The sequence below is a fragment of the Fistularia commersonii genome, chromosome 1, assembly GCF_037954325.1.
Source record: "Fistularia commersonii isolate RoL2024-O1a breed Wild chromosome 1, RoL_Fcom_v1.0, whole genome shotgun sequence".
Lineage (NCBI taxonomy): Eukaryota > Metazoa > Chordata > Actinopteri > Syngnathiformes > Fistulariidae > Fistularia > Fistularia commersonii.
The window spans coordinates 15,390,301-15,406,174 of NC_141284.1; the positions used below are offsets into that span (position 1 = coordinate 15,390,301).

Genomic DNA, 15,874 nt, shown 5'->3' on the forward strand with positions numbered 1-15,874 from the left:
CATGAAGGAGATACGACAGACGTCTCACTCTGATCATTTTCAGGGAACCATTACATCAACTCGATCCCTAAAACGCAGAATTTCCCCTTTCACCGATTAAGTTCTGCATCTGTGTAAATAATCAATATTGTTTTTGATCTGCTTCAGATGTACAAAAAAAAACCAAACAATAAAATTAATATTAAATTACATCGTTTTTGTAATTTTTGATTCACTCACAAGTTTTTTTTTGTTTTTTTAAAGGACGTGTAAATATACAACGTATAAACGGGAAAAAAAATAGTTCAAATGAGATAGAGAGAGGAAAATTATCTGAGAACATTTGAATAACCCAAGTTGACTGACTCCGTTACATACCGTTTGGGGAGAAATAACAAACGGTATTGATTGGGGGAAAAAACCATTTGGTTTTAAATCGCAACTTAACAAGAACAGGTTTAAAAAAACATTTGATTTTAAATTACAACTTAACAAGAACATGTTTTTAAAGCTCTATTTCATTCCTATGGCCGTCATGGTTTTCATAATGCCTTCGCAATATGTTGGAGTGACACATCATATTATGAGTAGGATCTTTGAGCCTCACCCAGCGCAGAGGAATTTAACTCATGCTTGCATTCAAATTTGATGGCGTCATTACGCCAAACGGGAAAACTGGATTGTAAAAGCATTCATTCATTCATTCATTCATTCATTCATCCATCATCTACACCGCTTATCCTGCACATGTGCCACTGGGCGTGAAGCACGGATCTATCGATCACCGTACCCCGGTATACAACCAGTCACATGGAAAGCTATTGAAGAGTCTCCAATGGACCTTTAACATGTTTTTGCTGTGGGGGGGAAATCAGGGTGTCTGGAGGAAACCCACACGGACACGGGAGAAAATTGAATTGAATTGCAATTGAACCTGGGACCATGCTGCTGTGACATGTAGGCTCTTACCACAAGATCTCCTGGGAATTATGTGTTTTAAGTTTTGAAATTAAAAAATATTTATGAGTATATGTTCCTGTTTCAGATGTAGGGTGATTTCAGGATGAAAATGATACAAGAGGTTGAGAGTTTGGTTAGAAGGCTTCAGTTGGATGGTCGGTTTCTTCTACGCCAGAAAAAGGAACTGAAGCCCTAAAAGTTCTGAGTACAAACGTTTATTTCACAAAAATACCATAACTAACTGGTATCACCTCAATCTGGATCATGTGGTGCATCTCGTATTATAAGGACGCTCTCATTCCCGAGATAAATTAAGGACAATCGTCTCCTCTCCAAGCTTCAAAGTTGCAGGTCAAAGGTTGGGTTGAAGACTCTGCTCTTCTAAATTTAAACCAGCTGAAATCTTTTTTCTTAAAGCAGCAGCGGACACTTCTCTTCTCTTCGCTGCTTCCCTCTGTCTGTAAGCTTCACCGCTCCAGCTGTCGACACGTGGGGCTGGTGGTTTGTAAGGGCTCTGGTTGGTCAGTGGTCACATGTTGTTGAATCCCATCATGCCTTTCATGTTGCCGGCAGCACCTTGCTGGAACTGCCGCATCATCGACTGGAGTCCCGCCATGCCTCCTGCACACACACACACACACACAAAAATCAACAGACTACTCCCACCGATGTGGACTTCTCAGTTGTCTTTGTCACGATCGACCATGAGATCCATGACTTCTGGGACCCTTTTTGGGGCCGAGGAGAAGGGGTGAGAGTGTGATGTCACACCGGACTCACCCATGTGGTGCAGAACTCGAGGGTCCATCATCTTGGCCATCTGCTGGTTCAGCTTGGCCATCTGAGACGGGTTCACATTCTTGGACATGTCTCCCCCTGGAGATCGTCAAACACACTGTCAGCATCCATTGACCGTCTAAAAACTGTGTTCGATTCCCGAAAACAAACACCAGCTCCCCCCACCTTTGAAGAGTCCTTTGATGCCTCCCATCTTCTTCACCATTTGTGCAAACTTTGTGTACTGGGTCAGCAGTTCCTGGACGTCCCGGGTGGCTACCCCCGATCCCCGAGCCACGCGCTGGATCCTGTTGGGCTGCTTACTGAACAGCTTGGCCCCGTCTTTACTGTCCAGCTCTAATTGGACCGACACCAGTGCGATATGTCAGGTCATATATCAATAGAACATGACAATCAAATCACATAACTTTGTGTTTTGTTCGACCAAGACCTGAATCCGTCCGCTGAAAATATTTAGAGTTTGAAGTTTTCTGTTTAGCAACATCTTAGGTGTTTGCAGCTGCTTTACAGCACAAAGAGAGAAATGCATGTTGAGAATTCGGACTCTTTTCTTCAAATCATTTTCAAGGGCATGCTCAGCTTCCACTATGTTTCACTAACAGAGTGGTTATCATGACATACACTGATACCTTACCATGTCCAAACATGCACTGCAGAAGTGTTCTTTCCTGTCGTTATACTTTGAATTTTGTAGATTTACTCAGATTCCCTCTATGTTTGTTCTTCTTCCACCCCTAGAGGTCTGATCTAAAAGGTGTGCAGTCTATGGCTATAACTTATCTTTGAAATAATCTCATATGGAGGGCTCGGGGTCACAGTAGAGATGGCAGCTTGAGTCTTGTGCTCCCTGACGGTTTCCAAATTAACCCTGATAACTACACAGATAATTTCCAAGAGGGTGTATTTATTTATAACAGGGTTAACACAAGGAGTAAAAAAAAGTATGGCTACAACAAAAAATATCGAGGAATGGACACAGCAAAGTGATGCTAGCGACAAGAACAAGGATGGTGAAGATGAGCTAGCCTACGTAGCATATTGAGCGTACTGTGAGGCTTCAGAAAAGACAGCAACGAGCAGAGATAAAGCAAGGGACGACGAGAAATCCAGAGGAAGCTGAGACCTGAATTGATGAAGCAGAAACGGTGATATGGGCAATGATAACGCTCGTGAAACAGCTTATGCAGCGCCAGGCTAGCATTGAGGCTAAACTGATAGATCAAGGACAGGCTCGCAATGATAATATTTGAATCTACAGTATACCAGGGAACGCGGAGGGTGGCAACATCTCTGCCTTTTTGGAGAGGCTACTAAAAGAGTCTCAGGATTTTCCACCGGAGTCGGAGCTTAAAATTAAAAGAGCATACAGGGCTGTGGTGCCGAATTGTGCAGACCATCATTGCCAAGTTTGTGAGGTATACAGAAAAGGAAGAGGTGATCCGTTTCTACAGTTTTCTACAACAGTTACTGCTTCTACATAGACCACCATTAACCATTTGCAGTCCTCAGAAGACATAGGGAATATGCCAAAGCAAAAAAAAAATACTAAAGAAAAGGAAAATCAAGTTCCAGACTCCCTATCCAGCAAGATTACGGGTCCTCTACAACAACGGTGCCTGCCTGTAATCAGAGCGCAGCAGAGGCAACAGAGAACATGTCCTCTTGTGTGTTTTCCATCACCATCATGCCTGCCCCATACCACCCCGGATCACCGAGAGACGGAACTCCTGCCAACATGGCAAGTGAATGGATGCCGTTGGACCGAAATCCCAAACACAGCTGATGGAAAAAAAAAAGCCTTTCAGACACGTGACGAAGAGAAGCTCCTGGAGTTCAAATGGAATCCCGAACCAAGAATGAGACATGATAGATCCGAGCTGGTTTATATCTTGTTTTATTATACTTACAAACTAGGTTGCGCAATCTTAATTTTATTTGATATTTGAAGACTAGTTAGGCTGATATTATTTTCTATTTTCTCTAAAGCCTGAAAGGGTTCACCCTGATTTAGCCTTATGTTAAAAGATTCCTACATGGGACTTTAGAGTTACCGGATTATAAGTCTCACTTTTTGTCATGGTTTGGCTGGTCCTTCGACTTATACTCAGGTGCAACGTATATATCAAAATATTATGGTCATTTCACATGTTTTTTTTTTTCACACTGACAGCTGTGAGAATGCACTCTCGGCTTTTGTGCCAGTATCTGCTACTCTTATTACTCCTGTACCACGGAAAATTTTAAATTTACTCATCAACTTAGAAAGACAACTGAGAAAGACTAAACACTAATGCCCCCGAAAACAAAATCATATTCTGCAGTTTGCGAGTATCCATTGGATGCATGCTTCAAAAACTAGTCACTTTTTAGGGAGAACTCAGGCACACACGTTAAAGGATAAGGTTATCGGTAATTAATACACTAATATTGTCTCATACAACATAAATGGACTCCTGAACCCAATGAAGAGAAAGAAGGTTTTGAGCAAAATGAAATTTCCAAAAGGGACTGAACTTCATAAGCAAAAGTTAGTCACTCGTTTCATCGACGTGTTTAAAGCAGAGAAGGGCTGTTTGCAAACCCCGCTGGTCACGGACGACGCTGTGGCTGAATTGGAGATGATCGATCTTTGTGAAGAAGACCAACTGAAACCAGCTTTGAGAGAAGGGAATTCTGGAAAAGTGTGCCGAAGGAAAAGTACCAAATGTCAAATGGGCCACGCTTAAGATACTGTCAATGTTTGGGTCAACATACATCCCCGAGTCTCTTTTTCCGCCCTGAAACATGTGAAATTAAAGCATCGATCTGTTTTGACAGATAAACGTGAAGGAATTGCTTTGAGTGGCAAGAACTGACTTTAAATCAGATTTGAAAAGGATTGTTGAATGCAAGGAATGCCAGAGGTCCCACTAAGCAGCATGCATGGTGAGAGAAAAAATGCTATTGTTCATGATTATATTTTTGTTTGTGAACATGAACTGACATTTTTTTGATGAGACAGTGCACACAGTGTTCACCGTTGAAACTGATTGGTCTGTGGTCTTAGTTCTGTGGGAGTCAATTTTTGTCATTATCATGTTGGTGTGTGACATATACAGTAAATCTAGCAGAGCAAAGGTCTCTGTGTGTAAGAGAGAACAAGAGAGTAAGGGGAAGGGATTGGGCAGTTCATGTGTGCCCACGTGTATAATGTGGCTCTTTGTAGTAACACAGTAAAAAATGTAGCTTTTAGCCTCTGACTGGTTGGCCACTCCTGCTACAGAGCATTAAAAGCTGCAAATACTGGGTACATTAATCCTCTTACAAACTAGGTCGTTAAAGAGGTGTAGCCATTTTACTTTCTCATAGAGTTCAATTTGAAAAGAAACAAAACAGAACTCAGAGATAAAGGACAAGGAAGGAAGAAACTTATTAATCTAGGGCAGGGAGTCAAACTCAAATACACAGTGGGCCAAAATTCAAAACCGTGACAGTCACGGGCCAACATTGATATTTATTGAAAAAAATCTTCCTCCAGATATAACAATGAACCTTTTCATATGGACCCAAAAAATTTTTGCTTAAAAACTAAATATGGAACAAGCATAGCTTAATACTATACAATATATAACTTAATATTGCACACATGCAAAATCCTGTTTTCTGCCTAAGTGGCAGGGTGCCAGTATTAGCATAAGGTCACTATGACTACTGTACTCAGAGGAGAGGGCGTTTATGGGTCCTGTTGTGATTTTCATGCCAAAACACCAGCAGAAAATTCAGGGATTTGTACATGCACTGTAAACTATACCGGTGAGCCAGCTCTAATAGTCATTTGGTATGGCTTTGTGGGCCAAATATAATTACAGTGCGGGCCAAATTTGGCTCGTGGGCCAGAGTTTGACACTGTATAAAAAAATCTTTAACCTGACGACAGAGGCAACAGATACACTTATATGTGGGGGAGACAGGAACATCCGCCTCGATCCCCAACTAGATGTCTCTGAAGAATCAAACTAAACTGCCATACGCGAGAAGCTTAATATCCCATCAAGACGTGATCATACACACCACTCCCGTCCACATACTGTCTACGACAGAATTGATTATTTCTTTATTTTCAAAAGAGATCGTCACAGATTTACATGATTGTGAGATAGGTAATATCGACTTGTCTGATCATACAACCCTTTCATTATCTCTGCAAATAAAAAAAATAGCCCTGAAAGTACACTACACTTGAGATGCAATGAAAGCTGTTTTCAGGGGTAAAATCGTATCTTTTTGAACATATCAAAAGAAACAGAGACAATTAAAAATATTAGAATTGAACAAAGAATTGAAGGGACTTGAGACTAAAGACCAAAAGGGACCAAATCCAAACCTTACCACAAAATTAAAATAAATCAGAAATAAGATTAATGTTCTGCACTCACATGAAATACAAAAAATGATGATCGATACAAAGCAAAGGTATTATGAATCTGGCACAAAATTTTCCCAGTTTAAAAGCTACTGGCAAAGAAACTGCAAAAACAATGAGCAGACAGTACAGTTCACAAATTTAGGGACCCGCAACCAAAAACCCTCTCATAAGCAACAGGAATACAACTGGCTCTTCAGAATTACTATGAACAACTACATACTCAGCCACCGTTAGAAGATGACTAATGGATAGAACAGTAATAAACTCCACTTTATCAGAGGATCAGAACACAAAACTAATAACAAAGGAAGAGCTGAACAGCGCAATCTCAAGTTAAAAACGAATAAATCACCTGGACCAGAAGCGTTTTCCTCTGAATAGTTCAAGACCTTCAGATATGAGTTAGCACCAAGCCCTTTGAATAGGAGACAAACTTGTTCATTCTGAAGGAGGGTTAAGACAAAACAGATTGTGGATGATTCAGACCAATTTCGGTCTTGAATACTGATCACAAATTGTATACATTGATACTTGCCTGAAGAGTTGAATAAGTCCTCTCTCTCAATATCCATACAGATCAGAAAGGTTTCATCTCACAGAGACAAACCCATGACAACATCAGACATTACATATCTTGAGTCAGATACAAATACATAAACTACAAGCTTTATTGATCAGCCTTGAGAAAGAGAAGGCATTCGGCTCTGTGAGTTGGAGGTTCTTACATAACTCTCTAGAGATTCGGTTTTCGTAAAGAATTAGTACCCTATATAATAATAAGTCCATGATATGCATAAAGATAAATGATATCTTTCACAGACAATTAATTTAGAACGAGGCACTAGACAAGGTTGTGGATTGTCACTTCTCTTTACGCTATACAACGAACCAATCACTCAATGGACCAAGCAATCTGATAACAAGGGTATCAATATAAATGGAGAGCAACACAAAATTGTACTGTACGAGGACAACGTTTAAAAATATATCTAAAGGATCCAGCTAATTTAGTCTCTTGGCTATCTGAGCTTTTAGATACTTTTGGAGAGTATGCAGGATATAAACTAAGTGTTCAGAAAACCCAAATGCGAACAAAATTACACTCGCTCAAAACAACTCCACGATAAACTCCATCTCAAATGGGACCAGACTACCTTGAAATATCTAGGGGTAACATTACCTAAAGATACTTATATACATTTGGCCCCCTCCTTAACAAGACAATATTATATATACAGACATGGAACTCGAACCTCTTTATGAGCTTTACCCAAAGGGTGGAAACCATAAAATGAATGCTCTCCCAAGACTTCTTTTTCTGTTTCAAGCTCTTCCAGTACAAATCCCAACAAAGCAATTCTCTGAATGGGATAACATTTTTTCTAGGTTCATATGGCAAGGGAAAAAGACATTGAAATGTCACTCATCAAGGACGCTCCAATTCTGGCAGTAATGAGTAACAAGGGTCTGTAAGAATTCCTGAACAAAATTCCAAATTAAAATCTGGAACACAATTGAAAATACATATGAATAACATGATAAATTAGGAAATAATAAGATGGTGTGCTTATGATCCAGACTTTGAACCAAATCAGCTGGACCTTAGATTTCAAAGTTGGATAGTCAAAGGAATAACAATTTTCAATTCAATAATGTATAAGGGACAGATAAAAAGTTTCAAAACTCTGCAAAGAAAACACTTTCTAGAAAAGCAAGATTCTCAATTATGTCACTATATTAACTTATTATATACGTTATTAAAAACCTATCAGAGCTCTCCGTGTTCTTATCTTGAAGTGAAGGTTGTTTAGTTTGGAGATGGCACTGTTGGATAGCTTTTATCCAGCATAACTTTAGCATAACTGAGCCGGCTCGGTTCGTTCCCCAGTCAGTGACAATGAAGAAAAAAAATAATAAAAAAAAAGAAAAGAATTCTAAAAAAAATGACAAATTTATCATAATCTAAGCACCTCCGTGGATTAGTTTCTCAAAACTTAACAGATTGTCAAATTTAATTGGCATAAACCACTAAAGATACAATATTTTGCTGGGCAGTCCTCACCCCAGCCTTCCCTGTCCCCTTACTTTCTCTCCCATACTTTCTCTAAAAATATTTCCACATTTTCAATAAATCAACTAAAATTTGATCTTAGTTTACTACACATCTCAGTTTACTCTGCACACTGCACCTGGAATTCTCAAAACATAAAAATAATGAAACACTGCAAAATAGCAAAGGAAAACACAAAGTGGCCATTTTAGAAATGTTAAACATTGTTATCTGAAAGCTGCCGCCCAGCTGGAATCAGGGAATGTTCCATCTGTATGCATTAATGGACATGCCAGCTAGTCTGCTGCTCCTTGGACACTCAGGAGATTGAGAGGAGCTCGGCCACAGGAGAGAGAAAAACATACAAACTTGTGGACCAATACTAGCAGCACTCCTTACCAGAAATTTCGATTTTCACTACCTAGGAAGAGATGCAGATAAGGGAAAAATAATTTTCCAGGACAACTGACCCCCCCATGCACCATTTCCCACTGCCAACACTGATTTTGTGGCCACCACCATCACTCACTCAAGTTACAGTTCCGCATCCCTGAAATGCGCCATAATAGACCCTCGCACTGCAATCTTTGTGTGTGTGTCTCACCTTGGTCGTTCATGCTGTCCATGATTGTCATTAGCTTCTTCAGTCTGGCCATCGATTCCTGCTCGTTTCCTTTACTCATGAAGTCTGTCCCAAAACCTGGAATCATTCCCTAAACATGCATGCATGCGCACACACACATACACACACACACACACAATTATAAACTGTTTGGTGATTGCAGTCATGTGATATTTGTGCTGCCAACTAGTTGGATACCATGATCTGTCCGAAGGGTCCCATCTTCATGATGTTCTGAAACTGTTCGTACATGTCTCGGAGGGTGAATTGACCTGGGGTCAGAGGTCAGAGGTCAGAGCAGGTAGGCGATACACCTCTGTGAGTTGGCGTGTGGATTCTCACCATGTTTGAGTTTGTCAATAAGCTCTTCGTTGTCATCCAGCTTCAGCTCGTTCACTCGGTCAATCAAACCCTCGATGTCACCCATGCCTGGTGGTGGTGGGGGACAAGTTACCAAGGAAACCCAGCGTGTGGTTTGTGTCAAATCGTGGGTGCGGCCTTACCCAGAAGTTTGCTTATGAAAGGCTGTGTCTTGAAAGGCTCAAAGTCGTCAATGTGCTCTCCAGTTCCGATGAAGATGATTGGGCTCCGGGTCGCCGCCACACTGACAATACACACAACGACAAGGTCAGATGGATGGGCAGAGTATGTGACATCATCAGATGACGCAGGGTTTTACGCGCTCAGAGCTCCGCCTCCTTTGGCATGTCCATCCAGCTTGGTGACAATAACCGACGCCACGTCCACTTTGTCCTTGAAAGCCTTTGCCTGGGCCTCACAGGCCTGTCCGATAGACGCATCCATCACGTACACAATATTGTCCGGTTGCTGTGGGGCACACGGGTAGCAAGTCAGACGACTGAGAACGGACCATGCATGTGCTGCAAGGAATTTGGGTACTCACCACGGCATTGGAAACTTGCAACATCTCCTCAAACAGCGAGTCCTCCTGTTTGTGTCGTCCGCTCGTGTCCACAATGATGATCTCAAAGTTCTCTGTCTTAAACTTCTCTACACCCTCGGCTGCAATCACCACCGGGTCCATCTCTGTGTAACTGACAAAATTGACACACACATTACTCACACACAAATGCACACATACACACTGCAGGGGCACCAGACCGATGACATCGCTCACCTGCCGAAGAAGGGGATTCTAGCTTTGGTAGCATTTTGTTTCAGCTGGTCAAAGGCACCTGAGGAGAGGGCAGTCATTTACTGAACAGGTCACAAACCACGGCGTGTTCAGGCTTTAACCAGGGTGTGTCCGGGGGGTTCACCTGCTCTGAAGGTGTCAGCACAGATCAAGCAGGTCTTCCAGCCTTTTCTCTGGTAATAGTACGCCAACTGCAGAGATACACATGTATGGCACTTCAAGTTTGAATCCTGGTTATATATTAACAAGAACCATGACTCCAGTTCCATGGTCAAGGGATACAAGGTTTTGTGGGGGGTCTTGTCTGAAGGCAGGGGGTATGGCTGTCTGTGTGTGACATCACCTTAGAGCAGGTTGTGGTTTTCCCGCTGCCCTGCAGCCCAACAAACATGATGACATTGTTCTTTCCTTTAGTGGGCGTCCAGGCCTTCACCCCTGGGTCGACCAGCTGGACACACAGTAGCAAACATACAGGGTCAGATCACATAAACACACAAGAACATGCAAACATAAGCACACACACGCACACAATCTGATTCAAAGACATTGTCAACAACTTTCCAAGCATGGGGTCAGACCTTAACCAGCTCCTTGAAGACAGCGTGCTGGATCATCCTCCTCTTGTTCAGACCCGACGCCATCTCTTCCAGATCAATGGCGGCCCTGCAGGGACAAGCACAGAACTGAAGACATTCATATTGAGGTGAAAACAACAGACTAAGGAAATTGCTGGATCAGGTCGAGACATGGTCCATATTAAGAGAGAGGTCCTCACAAACACCGGACCAGGATGTGGTAATTATATCAAGAGGAGGACCAGGTCAAGATGTAATTGATATCTCGTCGTACTTGACATTCTCTCGCAGCTGTTTGACCAGCTTGATGTTCACGTCTGCCTCCAGCAGGGCTGCACAGACCTCCTTCAACATGGCATTCAGGACCTGTAGAAACAGAGGGGACAGTGATTAGAAGGTGGGGAGGGCACAAAACCAAGGACTGTATGATAGGTTGTTGGACTGAAATCTGGGTCGATGTTACCTCCTCATTGATGATGGTGGCATTGCTGAGTGACCTCAGCGCTGAGGTGATCTTCCTCCCAAGGTCGGCGAGCACCATGATGATGCTGGAGCACAGAAACCAGATCAGACAGGATAAAACCCAGACAGAACTCGTCTTTATACTCTATTTACTCATATTAACTTCTTTTTATGCTCCAGAAAAAAAAGATGCAACACATATAGATGGTTCTGGCAGCAGTGCAGCAGCCAGAGACCAGTGTCGCAATTTCATCCTTTTCAGTGTTAAGAAAATTAACAACAAGATGTTGGTCTGAAATTACAAACAAGTCCCTGTTTTATCTTGTTAGTCTTATTCATCTCCTTTCGGCTTTTCCCTTCAGCGGTCACCACAGCGAATCAACCTTCTCCATCTAACCCTATTCTCTGTATCCTCTCTCACACCAACTACCTTCATATCCTCTCTCACTACATCCATACATCTTCTCTTTGGTCTTCCTCGAGACCTTCTGTCTGGCAGCTCCAATTCCAGTATCCGTCTCGCAATATATTCACTATCCCTCCTCTGTACATGACCGAACCATCTCAGTCTGGCCTCTCTGACCTTCTCTCCAAAATACCTAACGTGCTGTTAGACTGAGACTCATCCCTGATCCTATCCATCCTCGTCACGCCCAGAGAGAGCCTTAGCGTCTTCATCTCTGCGACCTCTAGCTCTGCCTCCTGTCTTTTCAACATTGTAATGGTTTCTAGACCATAAAGGATCGCTAGTCTCACCGCTGTCTTATACAACTTTGCTTTCATTCTGGCTGATCGTCTTCTATTGCATTGTACCCCTGACACTTTTCTCCAATCATTCCAACCTACCTTATTTTCTGCACTATAACGCGCACCGCATTATAAGGCACATAGAATAAAAGCGACTGGAGTGGCTGGGGTTGCGTTATGCATCCACTAAATGGAATGTGATAAAGGGAATGTCAACAAAACAGTCAGATAAGTCAGTCAAACTTTCTTAATAGAATCCAAACCAACGTTCTGCAACTCCGTTCACTCCCAAAACCAGTTAGTGCATTCACAATACAGTACTGTACGTACCGGTAGCTCTTACCTGTATTTGTGCCGCCTTCGTTCAAAACAATGTATTCCCAACTCCATTTATCACAGTTCAAAGCTTTTCATAAAACAAAAGCACGAAGAAGGACCGTCTCTAAATTCACTGATGTTAAGTTCGCTAGCTAGCGCTGTTGCCTTCATTCGAATAGTGACTGTGGTGACATTTCTACTTGCTGCTCTCTGTTCAACAACCCACTGCTGAAGTTTGTCTCTTAACTGTAGCCATCTCGCTTTGTTCCCTCTGAAACTCTGTTTTCTTTACTTGGCGCGGGTCATCTTGTTGCTTCCTCCACTTCCGCACCATTGATCCGTTAATGTTGAATTCTGTTGCTGCTGCTCTATTTGAACAGTGCGTTGTAAGCGTGCATTTTGAAAGGAGACGTTTTGGGGTCTTCACACGCACGCACGCTCACGGAAATGAAAATACACGCTTTGCGCAGTCATATACCCCCGCATGCACCACGTGCTACTTCTTCTCTGGGGGAAAATGGAGTCGGCAGCAGCTTCCAGTAGTTGTGAGACCTCTTGCTGCTCAATATTGATCCATAAATAAGGTGCACCGGATCATAAGGCGCGCTATCGGTTTTAGAGAAAATTAAAGTCTTTTAGGTGTGCCTTACAGTGCGGAAAATTCATACTTGAACCGGTCTCTTCACTTCTCTTCCACATTCTCCGCTGCTCTGGACTGTTGACCCCAAGTACCTGACATCCTCCAACTTCTTGATCTCCCTCCCTGTAGCCTCACCGTTCCACCCATGTTCCTCTCATTCACACATATATACTCTGTCTTGTTGCAGCTAACCTTCATTCCTCTGCTTTCCAGAGCATACCTCCACCCCTCGAGATTTTCCTCAACCTGTACCCTGCTCTCACTACGGACCACAATGTCACCTGCAAACATAATGATCCATGGAGATTCCTGTCTAACTTCATCTTTCAGCCTGTCCATCACCACTGCAAACAAGAAGGGGCTCAGAGTTGATCCCTGATGAAGTCCCACCTCCACCTTGACCTTTTTTGTTACACCCCCAGCATACCTAACATGTCTCACAGCTGGCATACATGTCCTGCACCAGTCCAACATACTTCTCTGCCACTCCCTGGAGTGCCATTTTCATCCTTTTTGTAATGTCTATCATCATCTGTCCCTTTGTGTTATCCAATCCTGTATTCCAAATCTGCCCATCACTTCTTCATCCCCTGTGTCCTGCACCAACAGGCCCATCGAAGTCTGCACCAGTAAAAACAAATCTAAGGATCCTCCGCAACCATGTTAGTGTTATTAGATTTGAAGGTGAAAAACAACAAAAAATTTCTAAGCGTCAGAAGTCATATTCACCTTGTGTGTGTGGAGGGGAAGCCCCCTGGTGATTACGCTTAGTCGATTGACCACACAGATGACGGGCAGAGACCACGGGAACCCCCGATAATCTGTGGAGGAGAGAGGTGACGTTACTATGGCAACTGTATGCAAATGGTGGTTATTGATGCTATATATGCTATAATGCAGCATCATCATCTTTTTCCTTCTAGCATCAAATTCTTGTACCACTCCTTCAATTCTCTCCACACCTTCTAGAATGGGTATTAGCAAACTCATTCGTTTTACTTTTCGTTCCGAACAAATTGATAAACGTGCATAATTTCTCTCTGCCCCAGACTTACAGTGATAATGAATTATTGAAATATTTAAAATTAGCCGTATTTCTAAACCTTGAACTTTCCTTCGAATATAGAGTGATCATTACGAATGTGTCGATTTCATAGCAAAGATTTCAAATTAGGCCTGTCAGTTTGTTTTGGCTGAAACATATGACTAATCAGGCTGATCGTCTCAAGTGGAATCGACTGCTAAAGTCGTTTACAGTCATGAACCTGTAAAACGTTACCACATTTGACAATCAAATCCAGCACCGATATTGGATTGGTTATCGATTACTCGCCGCTTAGGTGTCAGCTGTTTACACGTCCCTTGTACTGAGGTTAGCTTACCTGCTATCTCTGTTCGCCGCGAGAAAACAGACTCAGACGGCGAAAAGCCCAGTCGGACTAGAAGTGTCAGGCGGGTAACATTCTCGGGAACTTAGAAGTCCGATAAACGAGTCCTCTTACCGGGTGTTTCGAGACTCCGTCAGAGTAAGCAAGTGTTGATCACACCAGGGTAGCCGAGAGTCGTCATCAGTTCGCTAACCGGAAACACTTCTTCTTCGTGGGGCGTCCTGCGGAGTAGCTTCCGGTGTATGTGTGTGTGGCGCCACCTGCTGTCAGGGCGTCGCACTGGAGAAGCCATGGTAGCCTAATACCATGCACAGTATAAAGGACTGTCTCAGAAAATTAGAGTATTGTGATAAAGTTCTTTATCTTCTGTAATTCAATTAAGAAAAACAAAAGATACTTTTTCATGATATTCTAATATTTTGAGATAGGATTTTTGTGTTTTCTTAAGATTTAAGCCATAATCAGCAATATTAAAATGATAAAAGGCTTGCAATATTTCAGTTGATTTGCAATGAATCCAGAATGTATGACATTTTTGTTTTTGTAATTGCATTACAGAAGATGAAGATCTTTGTCACAATATTCTAATTTTCTGAGACAGTCCTGTATTTATGGGTCTTAGTATTTTTCTTTCGCGTTTCCACGTTATTTCCAATTTATCACAGTCATAAAGAAAGACAGAAAGTTGTTTGCGTTTATATTCAGTAAATCTTCTCCTTTCGTCTTTCCCCTTCAGGGGTCGCTGCAGTGAATCAACGTCTTCCATCTAACCCTATTCTCCGCATCCTCCTCTCTCAGGACGTCCATAAATCTTTTAATAGCCAGTGAATGGTCCCCGATTATTGTGAGACAATTTTCTGTTACCCTGTACATTTCCACTTCTCACTGATACATAACCCAATTTCTGTCGTTTTTTTCCTGTGAGACACGATCTCAATGACACTCTCACAGTCCTGCAATAGTCACATCACACCATTTTTATCTGTTTTCAACACCTGTTTTGTGGGCAGCATCACACTTCTCAATGTCTGTATTGTTTAACCCTTTTGCGTAAGAATTCTTGTTGATATCTTCTTGTCTTGGCAGCTGGACTTGGATTGATTTACTTGAAGACATTTCACCCCTCATCCAAGAGGCTTCTTCCGTTCTAATGATCTATGGGGAGTTTCTGAATATAACTGCCAAGTTTTGGGGAGGGTCTAGATTATGGTGGCTTGTTTGGTAAGTCTTCTCTGGCCAGAATACAGACATTGCTGTCTTCAAACGAATGGCCCTTGTCCTTTGGATGTAAGTGGACCGAGGAGTCCTGTCCTGAAGTGGTGGTTCGCCTGTTTCTGCAGAGGTTGTTTGGTCTCTCCAATGTAGATGTCGTCACAATCCTCAGTCCAAGTGACCGCAGACACCACATTCTCTATCTTATGCCTGGTGAAGGGGAGTTGGTCAAGACGTCACTGCTGACCAACTCTCCATCTTGGACTGTTGCGTTCACATCCAATGGGACAGAGGCCTGAACATCAAGATTTACAGGAAACCAACAACACACTGACCAGTATCTCTCACCACCCTCTTGAGCACAAACTGGGGGTAATCAGAACTCTACACCACTGAGTCAAGAACATCCCATCAACTGCTGAATGAAGCAAGACCGAGATACAACACATTAAGAAAGCCTTGAGAGCCTGTGGCTACCCTAATTGGGCCTTCGCCAAACCAGAAACCACAAGGCACAGGAACATAGAACAGGAGGCAGACAACAACAAACGAAAGAACGTCG

At 42.5% G+C, this 15,874-nt stretch overlaps 1 protein-coding gene across 2 annotated transcripts; it reads right to left on the reverse strand.

The window, feature by feature from the left end:
- Positions 1-1,138: 1,138 nt before the first annotated feature.
- srp54 (signal recognition particle 54) lies at positions 1,139-14,308 on the reverse strand. 2 transcript variants are annotated; one of them, XM_086150452.1, is made up of 17 exons: positions 14,215-14,308; positions 13,442-13,533; positions 11,009-11,093; positions 10,820-10,911; positions 10,549-10,633; positions 10,314-10,418; positions 10,095-10,161; positions 9,953-10,010; positions 9,719-9,869; positions 9,494-9,642; positions 9,318-9,418; positions 9,157-9,243; positions 9,013-9,086; positions 8,797-8,905; positions 1,903-2,073; positions 1,720-1,815; positions 1,139-1,560 (listed from the first exon to the last, which is right to left on the reverse strand). In XM_086150452.1, the coding sequence occupies exons 3-17, from the start codon at positions 11,084-11,086 to the stop codon at positions 1,469-1,471; spliced, it is 1,515 nt and encodes a 504-aa protein (XP_086006578.1). In that variant the 5' UTR covers positions 11,087-11,093; positions 13,442-13,533; positions 14,215-14,308; the 3' UTR covers positions 1,139-1,468. The 2 variants fall into 2 exon arrangements, with proteins under 2 accessions (XP_086006578.1, XP_086006587.1); XM_086150461.1 differs by having other exon boundaries at positions 14,095-14,236.
- Positions 14,309-15,874: the final 1,566 nt, after the last annotated feature.

Bases quoted from the DNA above. Each gene is read 5' to 3' on its own strand.
- srp54 (XM_086150452.1), bottom strand. From the start codon at position 11,086: ATGGTGCTCGCCGACCTTGGGAGGAAGATCACCTCAGCGCTGAGGTCA. The intron at 10,419-10,548 runs GTCTGACCCCAT...CTGTGTGTCCAG, and splicing joins TCTTCAAGGAGCTGGTTAAG to CTGGTCGACCCAGGGGTGAA. The intron at 9,244-9,317 runs GTAAGGCCGCAC...CACCACCACCAG, and splicing joins TTTCATAAGCAAACTTCTGG to GCATGGGTGACATCGAGGGT.